Source organism: Hakea prostrata, chromosome 2 (assembly GCF_041222555.1).
Source record: "Hakea prostrata isolate BN-2017 chromosome 2, UWA_Hpros_2, whole genome shotgun sequence".
Taxonomy (NCBI): Eukaryota; Viridiplantae; Streptophyta; class Magnoliopsida; order Proteales; family Proteaceae; genus Hakea; species Hakea prostrata.
In genome coordinates, this window is record NC_142601.1 from 10176826 (window position 1) to 10195071 (window position 18246).

At 38.2% G+C, this 18246-nt stretch overlaps 1 protein-coding gene across 1 annotated transcript in view; it reads left to right on the forward strand.

The window, feature by feature from the left end:
* Window positions 1–2044: 2044 nt before the first annotated feature.
* The window catches only part of LOC149023679 (uncharacterized), a 32163-nt gene continuing 15961 nt past the window's right edge, over window positions 2045–18246 (forward strand). The window contains exons 1-9 of the mRNA XM_089144204.1: window positions 2045–4184; window positions 4301–4369; window positions 4470–4716; window positions 4853–4961; window positions 7067–7159; window positions 7274–7355; window positions 7459–7518; window positions 7604–7656; window positions 7743–7909. Coding sequence (XP_089000330.1) covers window positions 2403–4184; window positions 4301–4369; window positions 4470–4716; window positions 4853–4961; window positions 7067–7159; window positions 7274–7355; window positions 7459–7518; window positions 7604–7656; window positions 7743–7909 — 2662 coding nt within the window. The 5' untranslated portion in view covers window positions 2045–2402. The remainder of the gene's footprint in view (window positions 4185–4300; window positions 4370–4469; window positions 4717–4852; window positions 4962–7066; window positions 7160–7273; window positions 7356–7458; window positions 7519–7603; window positions 7657–7742; window positions 7910–18246) is intronic.

The window sequence follows — 18246 nt, forward strand, 5'->3', positions numbered from 1 at the left end:
GAGGTACTCAAGTTATACCCAACTTATTGTTGAAGTATTTGGGTCATACTCAATTTATGTTCTAATGTGAGCCATCAGATTAGTTACGATCTAACAGTGTAATGGGCCTTTGTAGGAGAGTCCAATTACCAATAGAATTCAATATTTATACTATAAATACTAGCTGGAAGCAGCGGTATGTGTATTCCAAACTAGATACTCAGGGTGTAATGCTTTAAGCAACCTCGCGCTTAAACCCTAACCCTAACATGAAGTGATGGGATTCAATCATGTGGAATAATTTAATCTAAAATTGAGTAAATCCAATGAACACCCTTAATGGGGAATTCAAGGAACTCTCACTTGTCCAAATTGAGAAAATATGCAATTATAAAAGTAAATTACATAAAATAGAATACAACCACGTGCATTTGCACATGTAATCTTACTAGTATAATATAAAGATGTAAAGACTATAAGAACATCTTAGTCCCATACCTCTAGTGGGGTTAGACAAATGATGCCAATCACGTGGGCCGATCCATCGTACCTCCGCGCACCGGATCGGGCTCGGGTTATCCTTTTTCCGGTGGTTTAACTTTTTCTTTAAAATATAGATAATCGTGCGTCGGTGCGGTCTTTTTTTATAAAAATGTAAAGTGTTTCATCTTCTTTTTATCGGTCGGTTTCGATTCCGGTTTGTTTCGTGCCTTTCTTTTTGCCGGTTCGTGCGTTCCGGATCGATACCTCTATGCCCGCCGTGGGGTGATTCTTTGAGATAATTGTCCATTCACTTTAACTTAGTACTCTACTATTGTAATACATTATAGAACTCACCGGACCCATTTCTCATAAAAGCCCATGAATCTAAGGGACTCTTGGATAAAAGGCTATTCAAGCTTGTCATAAGCAAATGATGTCCAATTTAAGAAAATGTAAGCACTCATCTGCTAGGTATATATTATCCAAGATGAATCTACTTGGCACAAAAACACTATAGATCTCACTAATGATCTGCTAGAGCAAAGGCGACAGCCAATTGGTTAGATAATGTGGAATTATGAATTGTTTTGTTTTATTCTAGTAAGAGGCAGGGCCAAACGAGAATATATGTGTGACCTGGCCAACCTAGCCTTGCAAAGTCAAAATTAGGGGTGTAAGTTTGGCCCTGATGATCTGACTTTTCCATTCCCACCCAAGCATTAATATGCCACGAGCTTAGGATTTCGGCCAAAGGGGCAAGGTAAGACTAAAGACGAGCTTAGGATTAGTGTTTGCCCCGCTTGTTCTATCATGACTTGTCCCTGATTTTAAATTTAACAAAAGGTTATATCATAGATTTTTTTTTTAATTACTATACATCTAGTTAAAATATTATCATATTGTTTGAAAATTTAAATATTTGTTTTCTTTGGTCTATTTTAAATTTAACAATAATCTAAATTCTAGGAAGTTCAATTGCTTTATTGGGTATTTCATTTTCAATTTAGTTATGGTACATTTTATACTAGAGTTGTCTAGCTAGGACTAGGGCCAATCAAGTATAGGAATATGGTTAATCAGGCCATAGATAAGGCCAATTAAGGTCAGGGAGAAGAACTGAGCCAATAAGGGAGAGCGGGATGTGCATGGACTTGAATTTTAGGCCTTGAATCAACATTAGATCAAGAATGGCTTAGCTATGATTCTATGAACATTCATGAAATCGGATTGAAGGTTTGAAAAAGCCCGGTCCAGACCGTCCAGCCCTAGTTGAATCCAAGATTTTAAAAGACCTGCCCCAGCCCGGTCCTACTAGAACCCTAACTAAAACCCTGATCGCCACGTAGGATAGAAAACCCATCTAATAAATAAATTAATAAGAGAAGTAAATTAACGATTAAATTACCAAAAAGTGCATGAGAAATGAGAACAGATGGGAGAGTATCTATGGGTGAAAGAGGGTAACGTGAAAACCAACCGGTAAATACTTAACAAATCCACGTGGCATAATCCGACGAGTCCCCATGATGGATCCAGTATACAGCCTCTCCCTCTGTTGTCAAGTTTACAATTTTCGCCCCTTGTAGCCGCTTATCTCCTCTCTCTCTGTTCCTTCCTTCCCGCCTCGTCTCTTGGCATTCCAACTATCAATCTTCGTCTCTTCATCGCCTTTTTCTATTTTCCGTCAACAGATTCATTCATAGCGATTAACCTCCTATCTATCGGATCTATTGCAGACGATTAAGTTTCCTCTTGGTAATCGGTTTCAAGAACGCGAACGATTATTTCCCTATTGAAGTTTTTTCCGGTGAAAATTCCGTTTCCAATCGACAAAACTAGGGTTTTGTTTTCTCGTTCTATAAGGTTTTTGCATTGAGTAGATCGATTTTTGGCTCGCAGATGTTTGTATTCTAGCAGATCTATTGGTTGACATCTACCGGATGGCAAACGGCACTGATTCGGAGCCGTTCCTGTTGCTTTCCGGGGTTCGTACTGGTCTTAAACGTGAATTCGCTTTTGCTTTGAAGGTCCAGTCGGAGCTGTCTGGTTCACTTGGTCGGACTAGGGCGAGAAAGTGTCTAAATAACTCCCCTGTGAATGCTGTTTCTGGGAATTCGAGTAACAAGAGATTAAAGAACTCGCATGGGAAGAAGGAAACGAAGAATGATGCTTTAAAGCATCAAATTGACGAGGAGCTGAAGAAAGATGTGGATAATTCCCGAACCCAGGAAGAGACCGAAGTCAATCTGGCGAAGGCTGCGGGTGGTGAGGAGACCAAGAACGATGTCGATCTGGCGGAACCCTTGAGAGTAGAGGAGCAGAAGAACGACAGCCCATTGCGATCCAAAGACAATGAGGTAAAATCCGCAATTGAAAGGGAGGAGAGTGAGATTGCAAAACCTGTTAAAGAGCTAGTGACTTGCGTTGGATCCCCAATGCTGATTGACGCTGAAACACATAATGCATCGGAACCCATGAGAGTAGAGGAGCAGAAGAACGATTGTCTATTGGAGCCCAAAAACGATGATGCAGAACCCATTAAGGAGAGGGAGAACAGGGAGATTTCGAAAGCTGTGGAAGAGGAAGTGACCCATGTGGAATCCCCAATGCTGATTGACGATGGAAACCAAAAACAGGATGCTTCGGAACCCGTGATAGTAGAGGAGCAGAAGAACGACTACGCAATGGAGCCCAAAGACAACAACGCAAAGTCCGCAGACGAGAGTGAGAAGAGTAAACTTGCGAATCCTGTGAAGGAGGAAGTAACGTGCGTGGAATCCCAAATGTTGATTGATGATGCAAACAAAACACAGCATGCATCGGAATCCATGAGAATGGAGGAGCGGAAGAACTATGACCAAGTGGAGCCCAGAAAGGATAGGACAACGTTTGCAAACGAAAAGGAGAAGAATGAGATTGTGGAACCTGCGAAAGCGGAAGTGACGTGCGTGGAATTCCCAATGCTGACTAATGATGGAAACAAAACACAGCCCGCATTGCCGGAGAAGCCCCTGAAGAGGTTTACTCGATCGGTCTTCAAATATAAACCAAAGCCTGTGCAGGTCTCAGAGAAGAAACTTGGCGGTTCTTCTGCATCAGAAGGTGTCAAGGTGAATAGTAGTGAGCCGACTGAGGAGCCAAAAAGTGACTCGGTGAAATCTTTGAGCGAGGGGAATCGCAAGATTGATCTGGTGATCCCGGCTACACCTGCAAGAGAAGTGAAGCTCGAGGAAGAGGTTGTTGTGGAACCCAACCCTGATAAGAGGATGTCAGAAGTAAGGGAGCAACTGAAGAATGATCCCGTGAGAGTTCAAACGGAGGAAGCAACTTGTGTAGAACCCATGGTGTTGGCTGATGGTTTGAGCGAAGTACAGAATGCCTCGCTTATTGGTCTTTCGGACGTAAAGCCAAAGGCCGAACAGAAGGTGGTTGAGGTCTCCGCTGTTGCTGATGGTGATTCTGTCGGATCAGTGTATGCTAAGGATGAACAATCTGCAAAAGTTGGTTCCATTACGTCGGAGAATGCGAAGACAGGGGCTATTGTAGGAGACAACTGCAAAACTACTGATATTGTTACCCCTTTGAGAGCATCACCCAAGAAGAAGTTAGAAATGAAAATGTCCAAAAAGATTTCCTTGACCAAATTCCCCTCAAAGCTCAGGGAACTCCTTGATACTGGTATGCTTGAGGGTCTGGCTGTCAGTTACCTGCTCCGTGGGAAGGTAAGTTTTGGAGGTCCCATCGCTTTATTTTCTCATCTTCCCCTACTGCTTCTTACTACGTGCTTCAAAGTGATGACATATTTTGTTGAGACTTATTTGATGTAACTTTGTTGTAGAAAGGACTTCGGGGAGTGATCAAAGACTCTGGAATTTTGTGTAGTTGTGCTTTGTGCAAGGGAAGCAATGTAAGCATACTTCGATGTTGAATTTATGTTGATCTGGTATCTTTGTATTGCTTTAGCCTTTAGAATTCAGTTACCTATGCTTTCCTTGTCATTTTTTCAGGTTGTTACTCCTATCCAATTTGAAATTCATGCTGGTAGCTTAAATAAGCGCCCATCAGATTATATTTATTTGGAGAATGGGAACAACCTCCGTGATGTTATGAATGCATGCAAGGATGCTCCTTTAGACACGTTGGAAGCAACAATTCAAAGAGCAGTTGGTCTCTCTCCAGTGAAAGATGCTGCCATATGTCAGAAAGTTTCTACCATATGTCATAAAGATGTTCCCTTATGTCAGAGCTGCAAAAGTGAGCTCTGCACTCATGACTTTGGATAATATTAGCATGTGTGGTTGCAGTTGAGACAAATGTCATGATACCATTAATTGTTTATTGAGTTATTTTTCTCCTAAATGTAATACTATTGGTGTTTATTGTTCTCTAGGGCCTTTTTCTGCATCATGCACTAGGAGATCAATGCTTTTATGCAGTTCATGCTTAGAGGCGAGGGAGTGTCAAGACAGTCCACCTTGTACTACTGGTGCTACATCTAGGTACGTTCTTCTAGCCTAAGTGTCACATCCTGTAAATGTGATACAATCTATGTATGTGGATATGCCTGCTTAATTCATCTGTCTAAGCTGGATTGCCCATTTATAACCTATATCTGTATACTCATTCATCAAGCTCACTTCATCGTATGTCTTTGTAGTTGAGTATCAGTTAAACTGGTTTTTTTCTTAAATGGCTCTTAATTGAGTTGCAAATATACTTCAGTTCTAGTTTACCCAGAGAAATATATATTGGTTTATGCTTTTTTATTTTACTTCTACTCATTAACTGTTGTTCTTGGATGAGTCATCCTCTTCTTAATAGCCTATTTGAAACTGACAGAATTCCCCATGGTTTAACTCTTCCCTTCCCAGTCAAACTCAATATGTGAAGTGTTAAATCCTTGGATGTAAATCCATGCCAACCAAGGTTTGTAATCCCAATATCAGGGTCGGATCATGTGTTTCAGATAGTATCCTCTAAACGTGGACCAAACATAACACTTTTACCCCTGATTTTTGTTAAAAACAATCCATTTTCCGCTTTTGACCTGTACAGGAAGATTGGAGTAGTATCCGGATAAGTCTTGGCTGATACCTTGCTGATCTATCCAAAGCTGATCCGACCTGAGATCATAGACCTTGATGCTAACTGTTCTGTTAAGTCTTTATCAGGGTCTATGAATGGTGGTTGGGATCTGATATTGGATCGAATATACTTGAGAAGTAGTTCCTATGCAAAATTTCAAATCATTATGAGCTGAACAACAGCTTGGTAGAAATGATACAAGCTCTGCAAGTCCTGTGGAAGGGCTACCATGTAGGAGTTTTTTCACAAACAAAGTTTCATTCTGAAAAGCAAAATGAAAAAATATAATGACAAAAACTTTACACCAAGACCACAAATTCCCCCCCTCCCCTCCCTGGTTGGGTTCAGTGTGGAGGGGTTACTGTGGATGCTTTAATGGGTGACATAATAGAGAAGAAAGAAGGATAGAGAAGACAAGGGGGAAGAAAGTGATACTTGAGAAGAGTTAGAGTTGTAGTAGAGGAAGAGAGAGAAGAATGCTTATAAGAAGAGGAGAGGAAGAAAGGTTTTTTTTTTTTTGGGGGGGGGGGTGTGTGTGCTGCCAACGTACAAAGCTCAACCTTTAATTAATATTTTCTATTCCCTCTCAACAGGCTGATTGCAACTGTTTATATAATAAAGAGGCATACTCCAATAAGAAAACAACTACCCTAGGTTTCTTAGCACTGTAGAGCTAACTGAAACTAAGCCTAAGTATCCTACCTGAATTAAAAAGCGGCTTTCATAATTGTCCCATAAATTAATTTAGAAGAATCCCAACTATCTAATAAAATATCACTTGGAACACTGTTTATGTTACTATAACATGAATAGTATTGAAATCCTTCCTTTCACCTAACAGATTCAGTCTTGTCCTTTCTTTTACCAAACGGCGCCAGTCTTGATCACAAGCTAACTGGCTGTGGAGCCAATCAGTTGTTCTCTCCTAGAAATCAGCAAGCAATTAGCAGATAATTCTGGGAAGTAATTTCCATTCAAATAAATTTTCATCTTGGTAATGAAATTCCTCAAAGTAGGTTGGTAAGGCCAAAAGTTGAGCCAAGATAGGCTGGGTTTATGGATTTAATTAAATAAAAAATTCAGGCTAAAATAATCATGCAATTTGAACTCCATCTCAATTAGTGCTGCATCAGGCTACCTGTGGATGCTTTAAAGGAAGGTTGATACTAAATCACTGAGATAAGCCTGCATTAATTTTTTTAAGTATATATGCAGAGACCAAAATGTATTTTTTTCCTTCAGATCAATTATGTTTTCTATCAATTTCTTTATTTACTTGGAACAGATTCACCTACTCAATTTTGGTATGACAAACTGAATAGGATCCATTTATTCATATCTTCTGATTCCTAAGACATACCTTGAACTGTATATTCAAATTGTGTGATTCTATACCCAAGGTTCATATGAGATCAATCATTTCCTTTGTGCTCTGCTAGTTTATTTTCTGAATTCAAAATTTGTATCCATCTTCACATGTAGCCCTTTTTAAGATGCTCCTGTGTTTGGATTGCATCAGGTCATCAAAGTTGGCTTTGACTCCCAAGTGTTCTAGTGGTGTTTCGAAGGGTATCTCACCAACAAATGGTAGTAAAGGGAAGATAACAAGAAAGTTGGTATTCTGTTCTTGTGCTTATATGTTGATTTTGTCCATTTGTTGAATGTGTTATTGTTCAGTTTGGAAACTCTGTAAACAGTTCTAACTAATCTATGCCCTTTATTTCAGAGACTTGAGACTGCATAAGTTGGTCTTTGAAGAAGGTGGGCTACCTGAAGGCACTGAAGTAGCTTATTATGTTCGCGGACAGGTTTTCCTTTTAACAATTCTACAAATAAATTTGCTTTTGTTTTGATTTATATAATTCATATGGTTTCCTTTTGATATTAATGCATTTTCCTGATGTTTGGCAGAAATTGATCGAGGGTTATAAAAAGGGTTTTGGGATATTCTGCCAATGCTGCAACAGTGTGGTATTGCAATTACTTCCTAGACGTTTGTATTTTCATAGACATCTCTTCTGTGGCACTTTGACAATATGTTTTGTTCTGAGTGCAGGTTAGTCCTTCACAGTTTGAAGCACATGCTGGTTGGGCTTCACGTCGCAAACCGTGAGTTATAATTGCAAAAACAATTTTCTGGACTCTAAAGTTATTTTACTGTCCTTTCCACCTAACTATAGCTTATGTTCTGGCAGATACCTGCACATTTACACATCTAATGGGGTTTCGCTACATGAATTGTCGATATCTCTTTCAAAAGATAGGAAATTTTCTGCTAAAGACAGTGATGACCTCTGCACCATCTGTGCAGATGGCGGGGATCTGCTGCTTTGTGATGGATGCCCCCGGGCATTTCACAAAGGTATGTTTTACTTGCTTCAGTCATTAACTGTTCTCAGTTATTAAGAGCTTGATGGGGAAAAATAAGCTATGCATGGCCTTTGATTGGTTCTAGTATGGTTGTTACAAGTTGTAAGAATTTGAGGAGAACTTGGTCCATTATTTAATAGCACCTCCAGTGGCTTGCTTCCAAATTTAGGGTTTCCTTCTCTATTATACTGATCCACCAATTGTGGACTTCTCTGCTAGATTAAGTGCATGCAATTTCCTGATCTCGTTTAATGTATTTCATATTTAGGGTACTATTTTAGTCTTCTTCTACGTCTATACCGAGCTTTGGATAATCTCACTTGGGTCTATTGTGGTTGCCATGGTTATTAAAGCGGCAAAGCGACCAAAGCGATTGGGGTTTTGTCTTGGCGATAGGTGACTAAGCGGCACTTAGGTGGCAATAAAGCGACCAAAAGCGGTTTAGTCAATATTTTTAATATAACTGCTTTTAAACTACTTTTTAATACAAATACTTTTTATAATAAACTAAAGTACTAAACAAACATTCAGCAATTACATTCATAAAAATAAAAAAACATTCACGAATCACAATTATGAAAAATTAACCAAAAAAAGAATAAAAACATAACTTCATTTAATCAAGCACCATAAGATTAATAACAATAATTATGTAGTATGTACTATATTAGTAATCAATGTGAAAAATGAAAATCAAAGTAGTAATTTACATTCTTACTTACCTCTATGACAGTGTGGCGCCAAATAAGTGTCTTGTACTCTTGTGCATAGATCAATAATCAGAATTGATGTATCCATTTTTTTTTTTAACCAAACAATGCCGACATGATAAATTAATAGATCTCATTATTCTGATTTCTAAGTCATTGTTTATTTAATGATTCATTGATTATCAATGTTGAATATGACTCATGCTTCACATTCTATTGTCGACAGACATTTTGGGCCTCGATTTTGAAATGGTTTACATATTTAAATTTATATACGGCATTGTAGAATAAATTATAATAAAAAAAATAATATGCACAAATTACAAAATGTAAAAAAAGCGGTTGCTTTAGCATCTAGGTGGTAATATGGCGTAAAAGGCGGCAAAGCGGTAGTGCCTAAGTTAAAAAGCGGCAAGAAATCAGCCCGTTAGTTAAGTAGCAACAATATAAGCGGCAAAAACCGCTTTGCCACCTAGGTGTGCCTAGGCAGACGCTTTGATAATCATCGCGATTGCCAATTGGCACAAAAACAATTGATGGTGGCTTAGATGTGCTTATGTTTACTTGGTGGAATTAATAAGATATTGAAACCATGGTTTGATATTTCGCCGAGAATATTGAAATCCTTATAAAAAATACTTTGATCTTGACAAGGTTCAAATTAAATGGCTGCTGAATTTGACTAAAATATTAAGATTTTAGCAGCGGCCCAAATCCCACCATAATCGGAATTTTTAAATCTTGGTTGGATGGACTGAATGCATTCCATTAGTTTGACAACAAGATCAAGAGTAGACATTCAAATGAATTATTGCGAATGAGAGGCAAACAATTACTGTTTCTGTCAAAGAATCTGAAAGAAGAAAGCATTCATACTGGTTCTTTATACTCATGAATTTTGAAATTTTTGGGCCTTCATCTATCCTTGATTTCTAGTTAATGCATATCACATCTGCAACAAGAACAACAACAACAAGCGTTGGCCCAACAAAATGGGGTCGGTTACATGGATCTTTGCCTAATCAGCTCTATTTGAGGCCATGTTATATAGAAAGCCTAAGCTATGCATATCCTTTCTCATCATTTCTTTTAAGGTTATCTTAGGTCTATCCTTAGCTCTTTTAATTCCTTCAATTTGGATTAAATGACTTCTCAGGCATTTACAGGCTTTCATTGAATGTGGCCGTGCCAGCCAAACGACTTTCTAGTAGCTTATCACTTATTGGTGCTACTCTTAGACCAGCTCTAATATGATCATTCATTGTCTTATCCTTCTTAATCTTGCTACTGATCCATCTTAGCATCCTTATTTCTTCTACACGGAGTTTATCTATATGATGTTTTTTAACAGCCCAACACTTTGCACCATACATCGTAGATGGTTGAACTACGATCCTATAGAATTTGCCTTTGAGCTTTAAAAGAATACAACAGTCACACAAGACCACACAACTCTTCATTTCAGCCACCCTATTTTAATTCTTTAGGAAACATCTTCCTCTATATCACCTTTTTTATTTATGATTAAACTAAGGTACCTAAAACAGTCACTTTGAAGAATCTCCTTATCATCAAATTTCCCCACCTCATCGTTCGGCCAATCATGACCAAAGTAACAAACTAGATATTCTGTCTTTGTTCTACTTAGTTTAAAGCCTTTTGATTCCACAATTGCTCTCCATGATTCTAACTTGGTATTAATCCCTACTCGTGTCTCATCTGTCAACATATTATCATCAACAAAAAGTATATACCAAGAAACTCATCTTGATTGTCTTTGGTTAATTCATCCATTGTAAACACAAATAGATATGGGCTTAAAGCTGATCCTTGATGTAGTCTGACTATAATTGAAAATTTTACCTTGTCTCCCACCATTCTTACACTCGTCACTGAACCATCATACATATCCTTAACTATGTCCATATATTTATTTGCAACATTGTTTTTCTCTAGTATTATGTCCATATATTTACTTACAACATTTCTTTTCTCTAGTATTATGTCCATATATGTACTTACAACAATTCTTTTTTCTTTTAGTAATTGCCAAATTAATGCTTTAGGGACTCTATCATAAGCTTTTCTAAGTTAATAAAGACTATATAAAGATCTTTCATACACTCTATTCCTTTCCATAAGTTGCCTATTAAGGTAAATACCTTCCATTGTAGATCTTCCCAGTATAAAGCCAAATTGGTTTTCCGGAATTGTGGTTACTTGCATTTGTATGGGGTCTACCTATAAAATTTTCTATACTACTTGTGTAGTGAACTATTTTACACTTTGAATTGTTTTTGTTATGCATCAGTGTTTGAATTTTACAACTTAGGGGTGGGTCTTGGCGAAATTGTCGGTTTCACACAATTGCAGCCAGAGTTCAAGGTTCTGAAATAGCCTCTTAGCAAAAATTGCTGGGGTGAGGCGGTGTAGGAAAATTGCTTGTGTGGAAGCCTTTGGCTGCTGGTTTGCCCTTTATGCAAATACTGTACCCATCCAACAATGACTTGTTTGGATGCAGATTCCGCACCAAATTTGGTTCTTTTTGCTGGAAATAGGCTTTAGGGTTGGGTCATCTAGGTATTGGTAGGCCAACTTGATGGGCCTTAAACATGGGTGACACGAGTTGTGATCTAGGTATTAGGCCTCCATTGTCCGCGATCTGCATGACATATGAATGGCACATCATGGTGTTCAAGAAAAGACAAGTGTAGTACACAACAACTGCCTTGTAGATGGTTGTATCTACATACTGCTAGTTTCCTATCCTAGGGTATGGGTGATGTAGAATAATCACCAAATTGGGCTTTCTTCCTTAGAAACAATCTAGGATTGGGTTGTATCTGTAGTTTGCCTTTTTATTCCTTGTAACTGATCTATTTAATGAGCCCAAAATATGGGTAGAAAGTAGGAAAGCAGGATTGTTTCGTTAATTTTGTTAAAAATATTATTTTAAATTTATTAACTTTATTATTTCAATTTCCTAGTCAATAGGTACTTGATAGGTTGAGGGTTGGGTTATGGTGTTATGCCTTTCCTTTTAGCATTGGAGTCTATTTTCGAGTCAGTTTCTAATTTTGAGTCTTAATTTGAGTTTGAAACTTTGTTAGCGGATTTGACTATAAAATATAGTGTTTTTACGTGAGCCCCCTCCATTTCAATTGAAAACTTAGTGCACCCCCTTCAAAATTGAAACCTTACAAAGCCCCCCCTCCACATTTAGCCCCGTCAAGTTTCCTTTTGTTTCAAAATTTCTTTTACAATTTTATCCTAACTTTATAAATTTATTTGAAATCCTGAATAATATCTGTAAGAATTTTTTTACATGAGCCCCCTTCATTTCCATTGGAAACATGGCGCACCCCCTCCAAAATCAAAACCTCACAAGGCACTGTCACACTTCACACCATTAGTGAAGGTACGCAGTAAATTGATTAAAGTCAAATTAATTTGGTTATATGACCACATTGGCCATAGAGTGATAAAATGATCATGCAATAGTTTTTTTAATTTGAGGAAAATTTCGGTCATATAATCTGGGGTAATATGGTGACATCAAAATATTGTTAGGATTCTAAAATGAATATTAAAAATATTATTTATGATTTTATATAAATGTATTTAAGTGTGGGTGAAAAAGTAAAATCATATCATGGTTAGAAGAAAACAATTGGTGTGAAGTGTGGATGGGGGGGGGGCGCTTTGTAAGATTTTGATTTTGGGAAGGTGTTGAGTGTTTCCAATTGAAATGGAGGGGGCTCGTATAAAAACTTTTTAGGATTTTAAATAAATTTATTCAAATGAGGGTAAAATTGTCAAATTAGAGTTAAAACTAACGAAAACCTACCAGTGTCAAATATGGAGGGGGGCTTTATAAGATTTCAATTTTGAGGGGGGGGGGTGCACTGAGTTTCCAATGGAAACGGAGGGGGCTCATGTAAAAAATTCTAAAATATATATGTAATTGCTCAGTTGAACCATGAATTATGAATTGGATTTTGAGTCTTTTTTCTTGCTGCTGGTGAGGCACAATAACCAGCATTTCCCCTGTCTTTCTCTCTCTCTCACATGCAGTTTCTTATCTTCTCCTTTTCTCTTTTCAAAACCCTTACTTTTTGAGTTGGGATGTTGGAAAGTTGGCCCCAGGCGAAGCTGGCCAACAGCACTTCAAGTCATTATTATTTTTTTCTGTACTTAGTAGTTTTAGTAGAAGTTTAGTAATGCTCCCCCACTCTGAAGTCAAGGAAAGCAATATCATTTAGGTTATTAGTCTTTTATATAAAGTCTGTGTTATTTCCCATTTATTGATTCATGCAATGCAGCCCATGTTTTGGTTGCTGTGAAGTACAAGAATAGGTTAGCTGCTGTCCTAGTTTAAGTTGGTTCCAAAGTCCTAATTTCACTAGGACTTCATATGTAAGTACTAAGTATACAAATAGCTCCTCACTTGATAAAATAGACTACAGTTGACTACTAATAAATTATTTTTCATCCTCTCTCAAGCCTTGAGTGCTTTTGTGTGTGTTTGCTGCTGCATCTTCTAGTTTATGTCAACTTTAGTCAAAATAGGTCCAAGAGGTGTATTCCCTAAGGTTCTAGGTGAAGTCGAACCAAGATCCTTGCTGTCACTGAATTAATAGCCTTCAAGACTTCATTACAGTTCAATCCAAAATTCCAGAAGACTCCCATATGGCCATATCTAGGCATCTAGCAGCCTAAACCAAATGCCGCTTTCCTACCATCTTTTTGTCATTATTAATTCTTGAAATTTTGTACTCCACATAACCCTAAATACAACAAACCACATTTTCCAATTTAGCCACCATCCTAACCAACCAAAATTTGAGGATCATATCCCTATACTATCACCTGCATTCCCTCCAAGTTTCAACCCATTCTAACATCTATGGAACTTGGATTCCTTACTCTAAGGCTTCCTCCTTTGTCACCCATATTAAGAATTCCTCAATCCTCATAAACCTTGTATGTTGATTATTATCTAACCTCTTGTCAACCCATTTGGTTCCATCTTCTATTGTCGAATAATTCCAACAAGTATTGTTAAAATGTCAAATGTAATCCCAAGCATAGTTGTTAAGGTGCCAAGGCAACAAGGCATTTGAGGGTGCAAAGAAAACCAAGACGATGTCTAGGTGACAGGACGACGCCTGGACGCCTTACCTCAAAAAAGGGTCAGAACACCTAGATGACGGGTTGACAAGTATGATCCCAAGATCATATATGAGATTTCCCCATTTTTACCCCATAAACCCCTTAGCCAAATTTCAAGAAACACTTTTATGGACCGATTTGAGGTTCTTATCAACATCTTGGTAACCGCTCCTAGTTTTTGACCTATCAATCTAGGAGTGCACTATTCCCCCTTCTTTAGGTCAAAACCAGTGAAACTGTCAAAGTGTACAAATTTCAAAATGAGTTTGTAAGATGGGATTTCTCTATGTGTTTATGTTGTCTGGCACAATAGGCAGAGATGGTATCAAAGATCTTGCCAAATTTTAGTTGTCCTGGTTAAAACATTGCATGTCCTATGTTTTGTATATGGTTTCAACATGAGTAGGTGGAGATTTTCTAGATATCAGCGAGATTCTGAACTATGGATAACACTTGGGATGGGGCTACTGTTTGTTATGGCAGTGCCACTAATGGAGAAAAAAAAAACGTGGGAAAGGCGGTAGAACAAGTTATGTTCCGACTCTGACCAAATTGTGGAGTTCAGGGGTGGAGGGGAAATCTGTGATGAAAGTGAAACTCAGAGTTGCATGTTAAAGAGAGAGGCAAGGAGCAAATTTCAGTCAAAACCTGAATTTTGACCCAAGCAAAGGCCGAAAATTTTCAGTATTGTGACTTTTTCCTTGAAGTTTTGAACTTCAGTTTCAGGCCTTATATGGCCTCAAAATGATTTGGATTCTTGCCTCCTACCTATTTCAAAACATAATAAATACAATGGAACTACTAGTTTACCCCCCCCCCCCTCCAAAAAAAAAACCATTGAAAAGTGAACATTCAAGTATATACTAGCATATTTGAAGAATCGAGAATATTACCAAGTACAAGTAGGCAACTGTTTTACATTAGAAGCAACTTACAAAGTTTCAAACCATCATGTCGTAGGTTTAATAAATGTCTCCCTCTGCACCCTATATACCAAGCACAATACATGTCCTTTAATGTATGGTCCATATAGTTGTCAACGTAGTTGATGACTACAGCTCTATGTGTGGCCTCATCCATATGCCTAAAATGTCTTGATGGTGGGAAGTTCGAAATCTCCAGATAATCAATTGGTTCAATTACTGATGGAAGGGCTGGTGGTGGTTGTGGTATAGATGTAGTGTGGAAGATTTGCTCAACAAATAAAGCACCCTGGTCGTTGGCAGGGACAACATAAGGTCTATAATCATAATAAGGTCCCAGTGGCTAACATCGATAGATTAGAATGGGAGGGACACCATATGCTTCATGACCATAAGGTTTCATTGGTGGGTGACTCTGAGTTTGATAGTTGAGAGGGACACTATAAGGTCAATAACCATAAGGTCCATAAGTCGACTCAGAAGTAGAACCAATACTCTCCATAGCAGTATCATATGTTTGGGACTCTACGGGCTTATGCCATCCAGGTCCTCTATAGGTGGAGCCTTTGGAATCATTTATGCTCATCGATCTTATAAAGCCCACCAAGCTCTCCGCATTAGTCAAACGGTAAGACCAATATGATGGTGTGTCCTCCATGCTATATCCTTGTTGTTTCCCCTTCCCCTTCTTTGAATATGTCGATGAAACATTACGGCCTTAAGATGCAACTCCACCCTGGTTTGAACTTTGAATCCTATGTTGCATAGATGAACTGACTCTAAGCCGTGTATCTTGGTGGTCGTCCTCCCCATCCCTCACTCTCACATTCTGCTGGTGGTGGTCTGTCTCTAGGATCAGCTGAGTCCTGATCATGAGGTCCAACATCCTCATCATCCCCTCCATCATCGTCGTCATCGGGGGATGCGTAGTCGCATCATCTTCGATGTTAGACCAGACAATCAAATCCTTACTCTAGTTGCATCATCTTCGATGTCAAACCAGACAATCAAATCCTTACTCTAGGTGGATGCACTAGGGTGTGGCATGAAGGGAGGGGTGGGCGTTGTTGTGCGCTTCCCTCTTCGGTAAAAAAGTCATCCACATCAGCCTCCATCTGCTTTGCAATATGTCTACTAAGACGATTTCCCTCCTCAATAGCAAGGGCTCTCCATTGTCCGTAATCCACTCAGCTACTGGGTTATCATCATCATCCATCTCAAATATGGTAGCCAAATCGATCATGTTACTGGCTCTGTCAATCCCCTAGCTAAATGATCCTCCCTCAGTCTCATATTATAGTGTATGTAGACAAGGTCCTTTAGATGCTTTACGCCTAATCGGTTGTGCCTCTTTGAGTGGATGACGCTAAAGGTGCTCCAATTTCGCACACAACCAGTGGTAGAACATGTCTGGGAGAGCACTTTGCATGCAATTGTACTCAAGTGAGGTGAGTTATGGTCAAATTGCAACAACTATTCAGCTGCAACAAGTATAGACTCTAAGTCATTTCAATACTTAAGTAATTGACTGAAAGATAGAATATAACTAATTAAATATATAATAAATTAACTTACCTCCAAGGGCAGATTCCCGTCCCCATAAGGCCACGGAACAACCAAAACTCCCAATGGCATTCCTAAATGCCTTTATCAAATCAAATATGTAAAGTGGAAAACAATAACTAGGTTAATAACTTAGTATAAAATTATGAATTGTGAATATCAAATCACCATCTCACCTCCAAAAGGATGATTGTATGTTTATATGAATTTGGTTCCAACCTCTTCACTACCTTTTGGACGGCATCTATCAAATCTTGCCTCATCCCAAGCATGTCTTTGTAATGGTACTTAGGATTTAGATAGTATGTTGTGTAACAAAAAGCAAAAATAAGTGGGAATAGTCAGTAGCGTGATAATATGACGAAAATTAAATTGATTACTAGACTTACCAACTTATCAGCCTCATGTAGTGGATGCTGCAGTTGCTTCTCCCATCTATTTTGGATGATGTCGAGGATTGTCTTATTGCCTTGTGGGTAGACTTGAGCAACTTGTTGTTTCATCCTATCTACTGCTGCTCATATGTGTGGTAAAGTAGTTCTTCTCTGCTGGTTTACCATCCTTATACATACACCATAAGCTCAAGCATCTTCACTACTATCCTCACATTATTCCAAAAGGTCTCATTGAACATGGTCAATTGTGCTCTCCTTCCTCCTACCCACGAAGAACCCTGTTAAACCACTGCTCTGATGCAAACATGGTCCTAGGGCCAATCTTCTTGCTCCCAAGCTTTGCAATGCAATCCAACTAGTAGCAAATTTGGTTATGCCTAGCCTCACTAAGTCACCGTGACCCCTATCCCTTATCATCTTTAGTGCATAGGTGTGGTTATATATGAATGTACTTAACTTGTCGAGCTCGCTCCACGGTCTTCTTCACAATCTTGGCCTTCCCCATGTCTTTTAGCATTAGTTCAATGCAATGAATAGCACATGGAGTCTAAAAGTGCTTATATTTGTCCAGATAAGAATGTCCAAATGAATAATGATTTACTGAACCATCAAGTCATCAGCATAAATTGTATATGTACTATGTACTTCAAATTAAAATTAGTACTAGAAGTAGAAGCATGTCTTGATACCTACATGGTTTTCAAAGCATCCGCCTAGGAGGTAAGGCGGTTCAACCGCCTTATTTGCCACTGCTTTGTTGCCTTGTGCGCCTTATTGCCTCCTAGACATCAAAGTGGTCACTTTTTTTACATTTTGTACATAATAATATATTTTTTCATTTTTCTTCATTTAAATTTTATTCTACACGGCCATACACAAATTTAATAGTTAGTCATTTTGGAATTGGGAATCAATGAATTGTTAGATGGATAAGACAATTATTTGGCATCATACTATCATAGAGGCAAGTAAAAATGTAATTACTACTTTCATTTTGATACTTAATTTGATATAGTTTATATTCATATGGTAAATTGCTTGATGAGATGAACTTATGATTGTGTTATTTTTTGGATAATCTTTCATAATTATGATTCTTGAATGCTTGTTTTATTTTGGATGAATGTGATACTTGAATGTTTGTTTAGCTTATAATAGAAAATTTATCAGTTTAAAAGTAGTTGTATTGAAAATTTTTGACCCAGTCGCTTCGGTCGCCTTATTGCTGCCCAGGCACCACTTTGTCGCCTAATTGCCTAGGTGGAGCCTCAACCACTTTGGTCTCTTTGCAATGTTGGCAACCATGGATATCTAGGGTTCTCCATCATCTTCAACCCAACTTTCTTGTAGTTGGAGCCATTATCAGTCACAATTTGGACCACATTCACCACTCTAATCTCCTTTACCACTTGTTTCAAAAATTTGTTGATATATTTTGCATCCTTCTTCTCATTGAATGCATTTACTAACTTGAGGAATATTATCCTTTCATCACAGTTCAACATGAAATTGATGATTGACTGTTTAGTGGGAAAAGTCCAACCATCACAGTTACTCTATAATGAG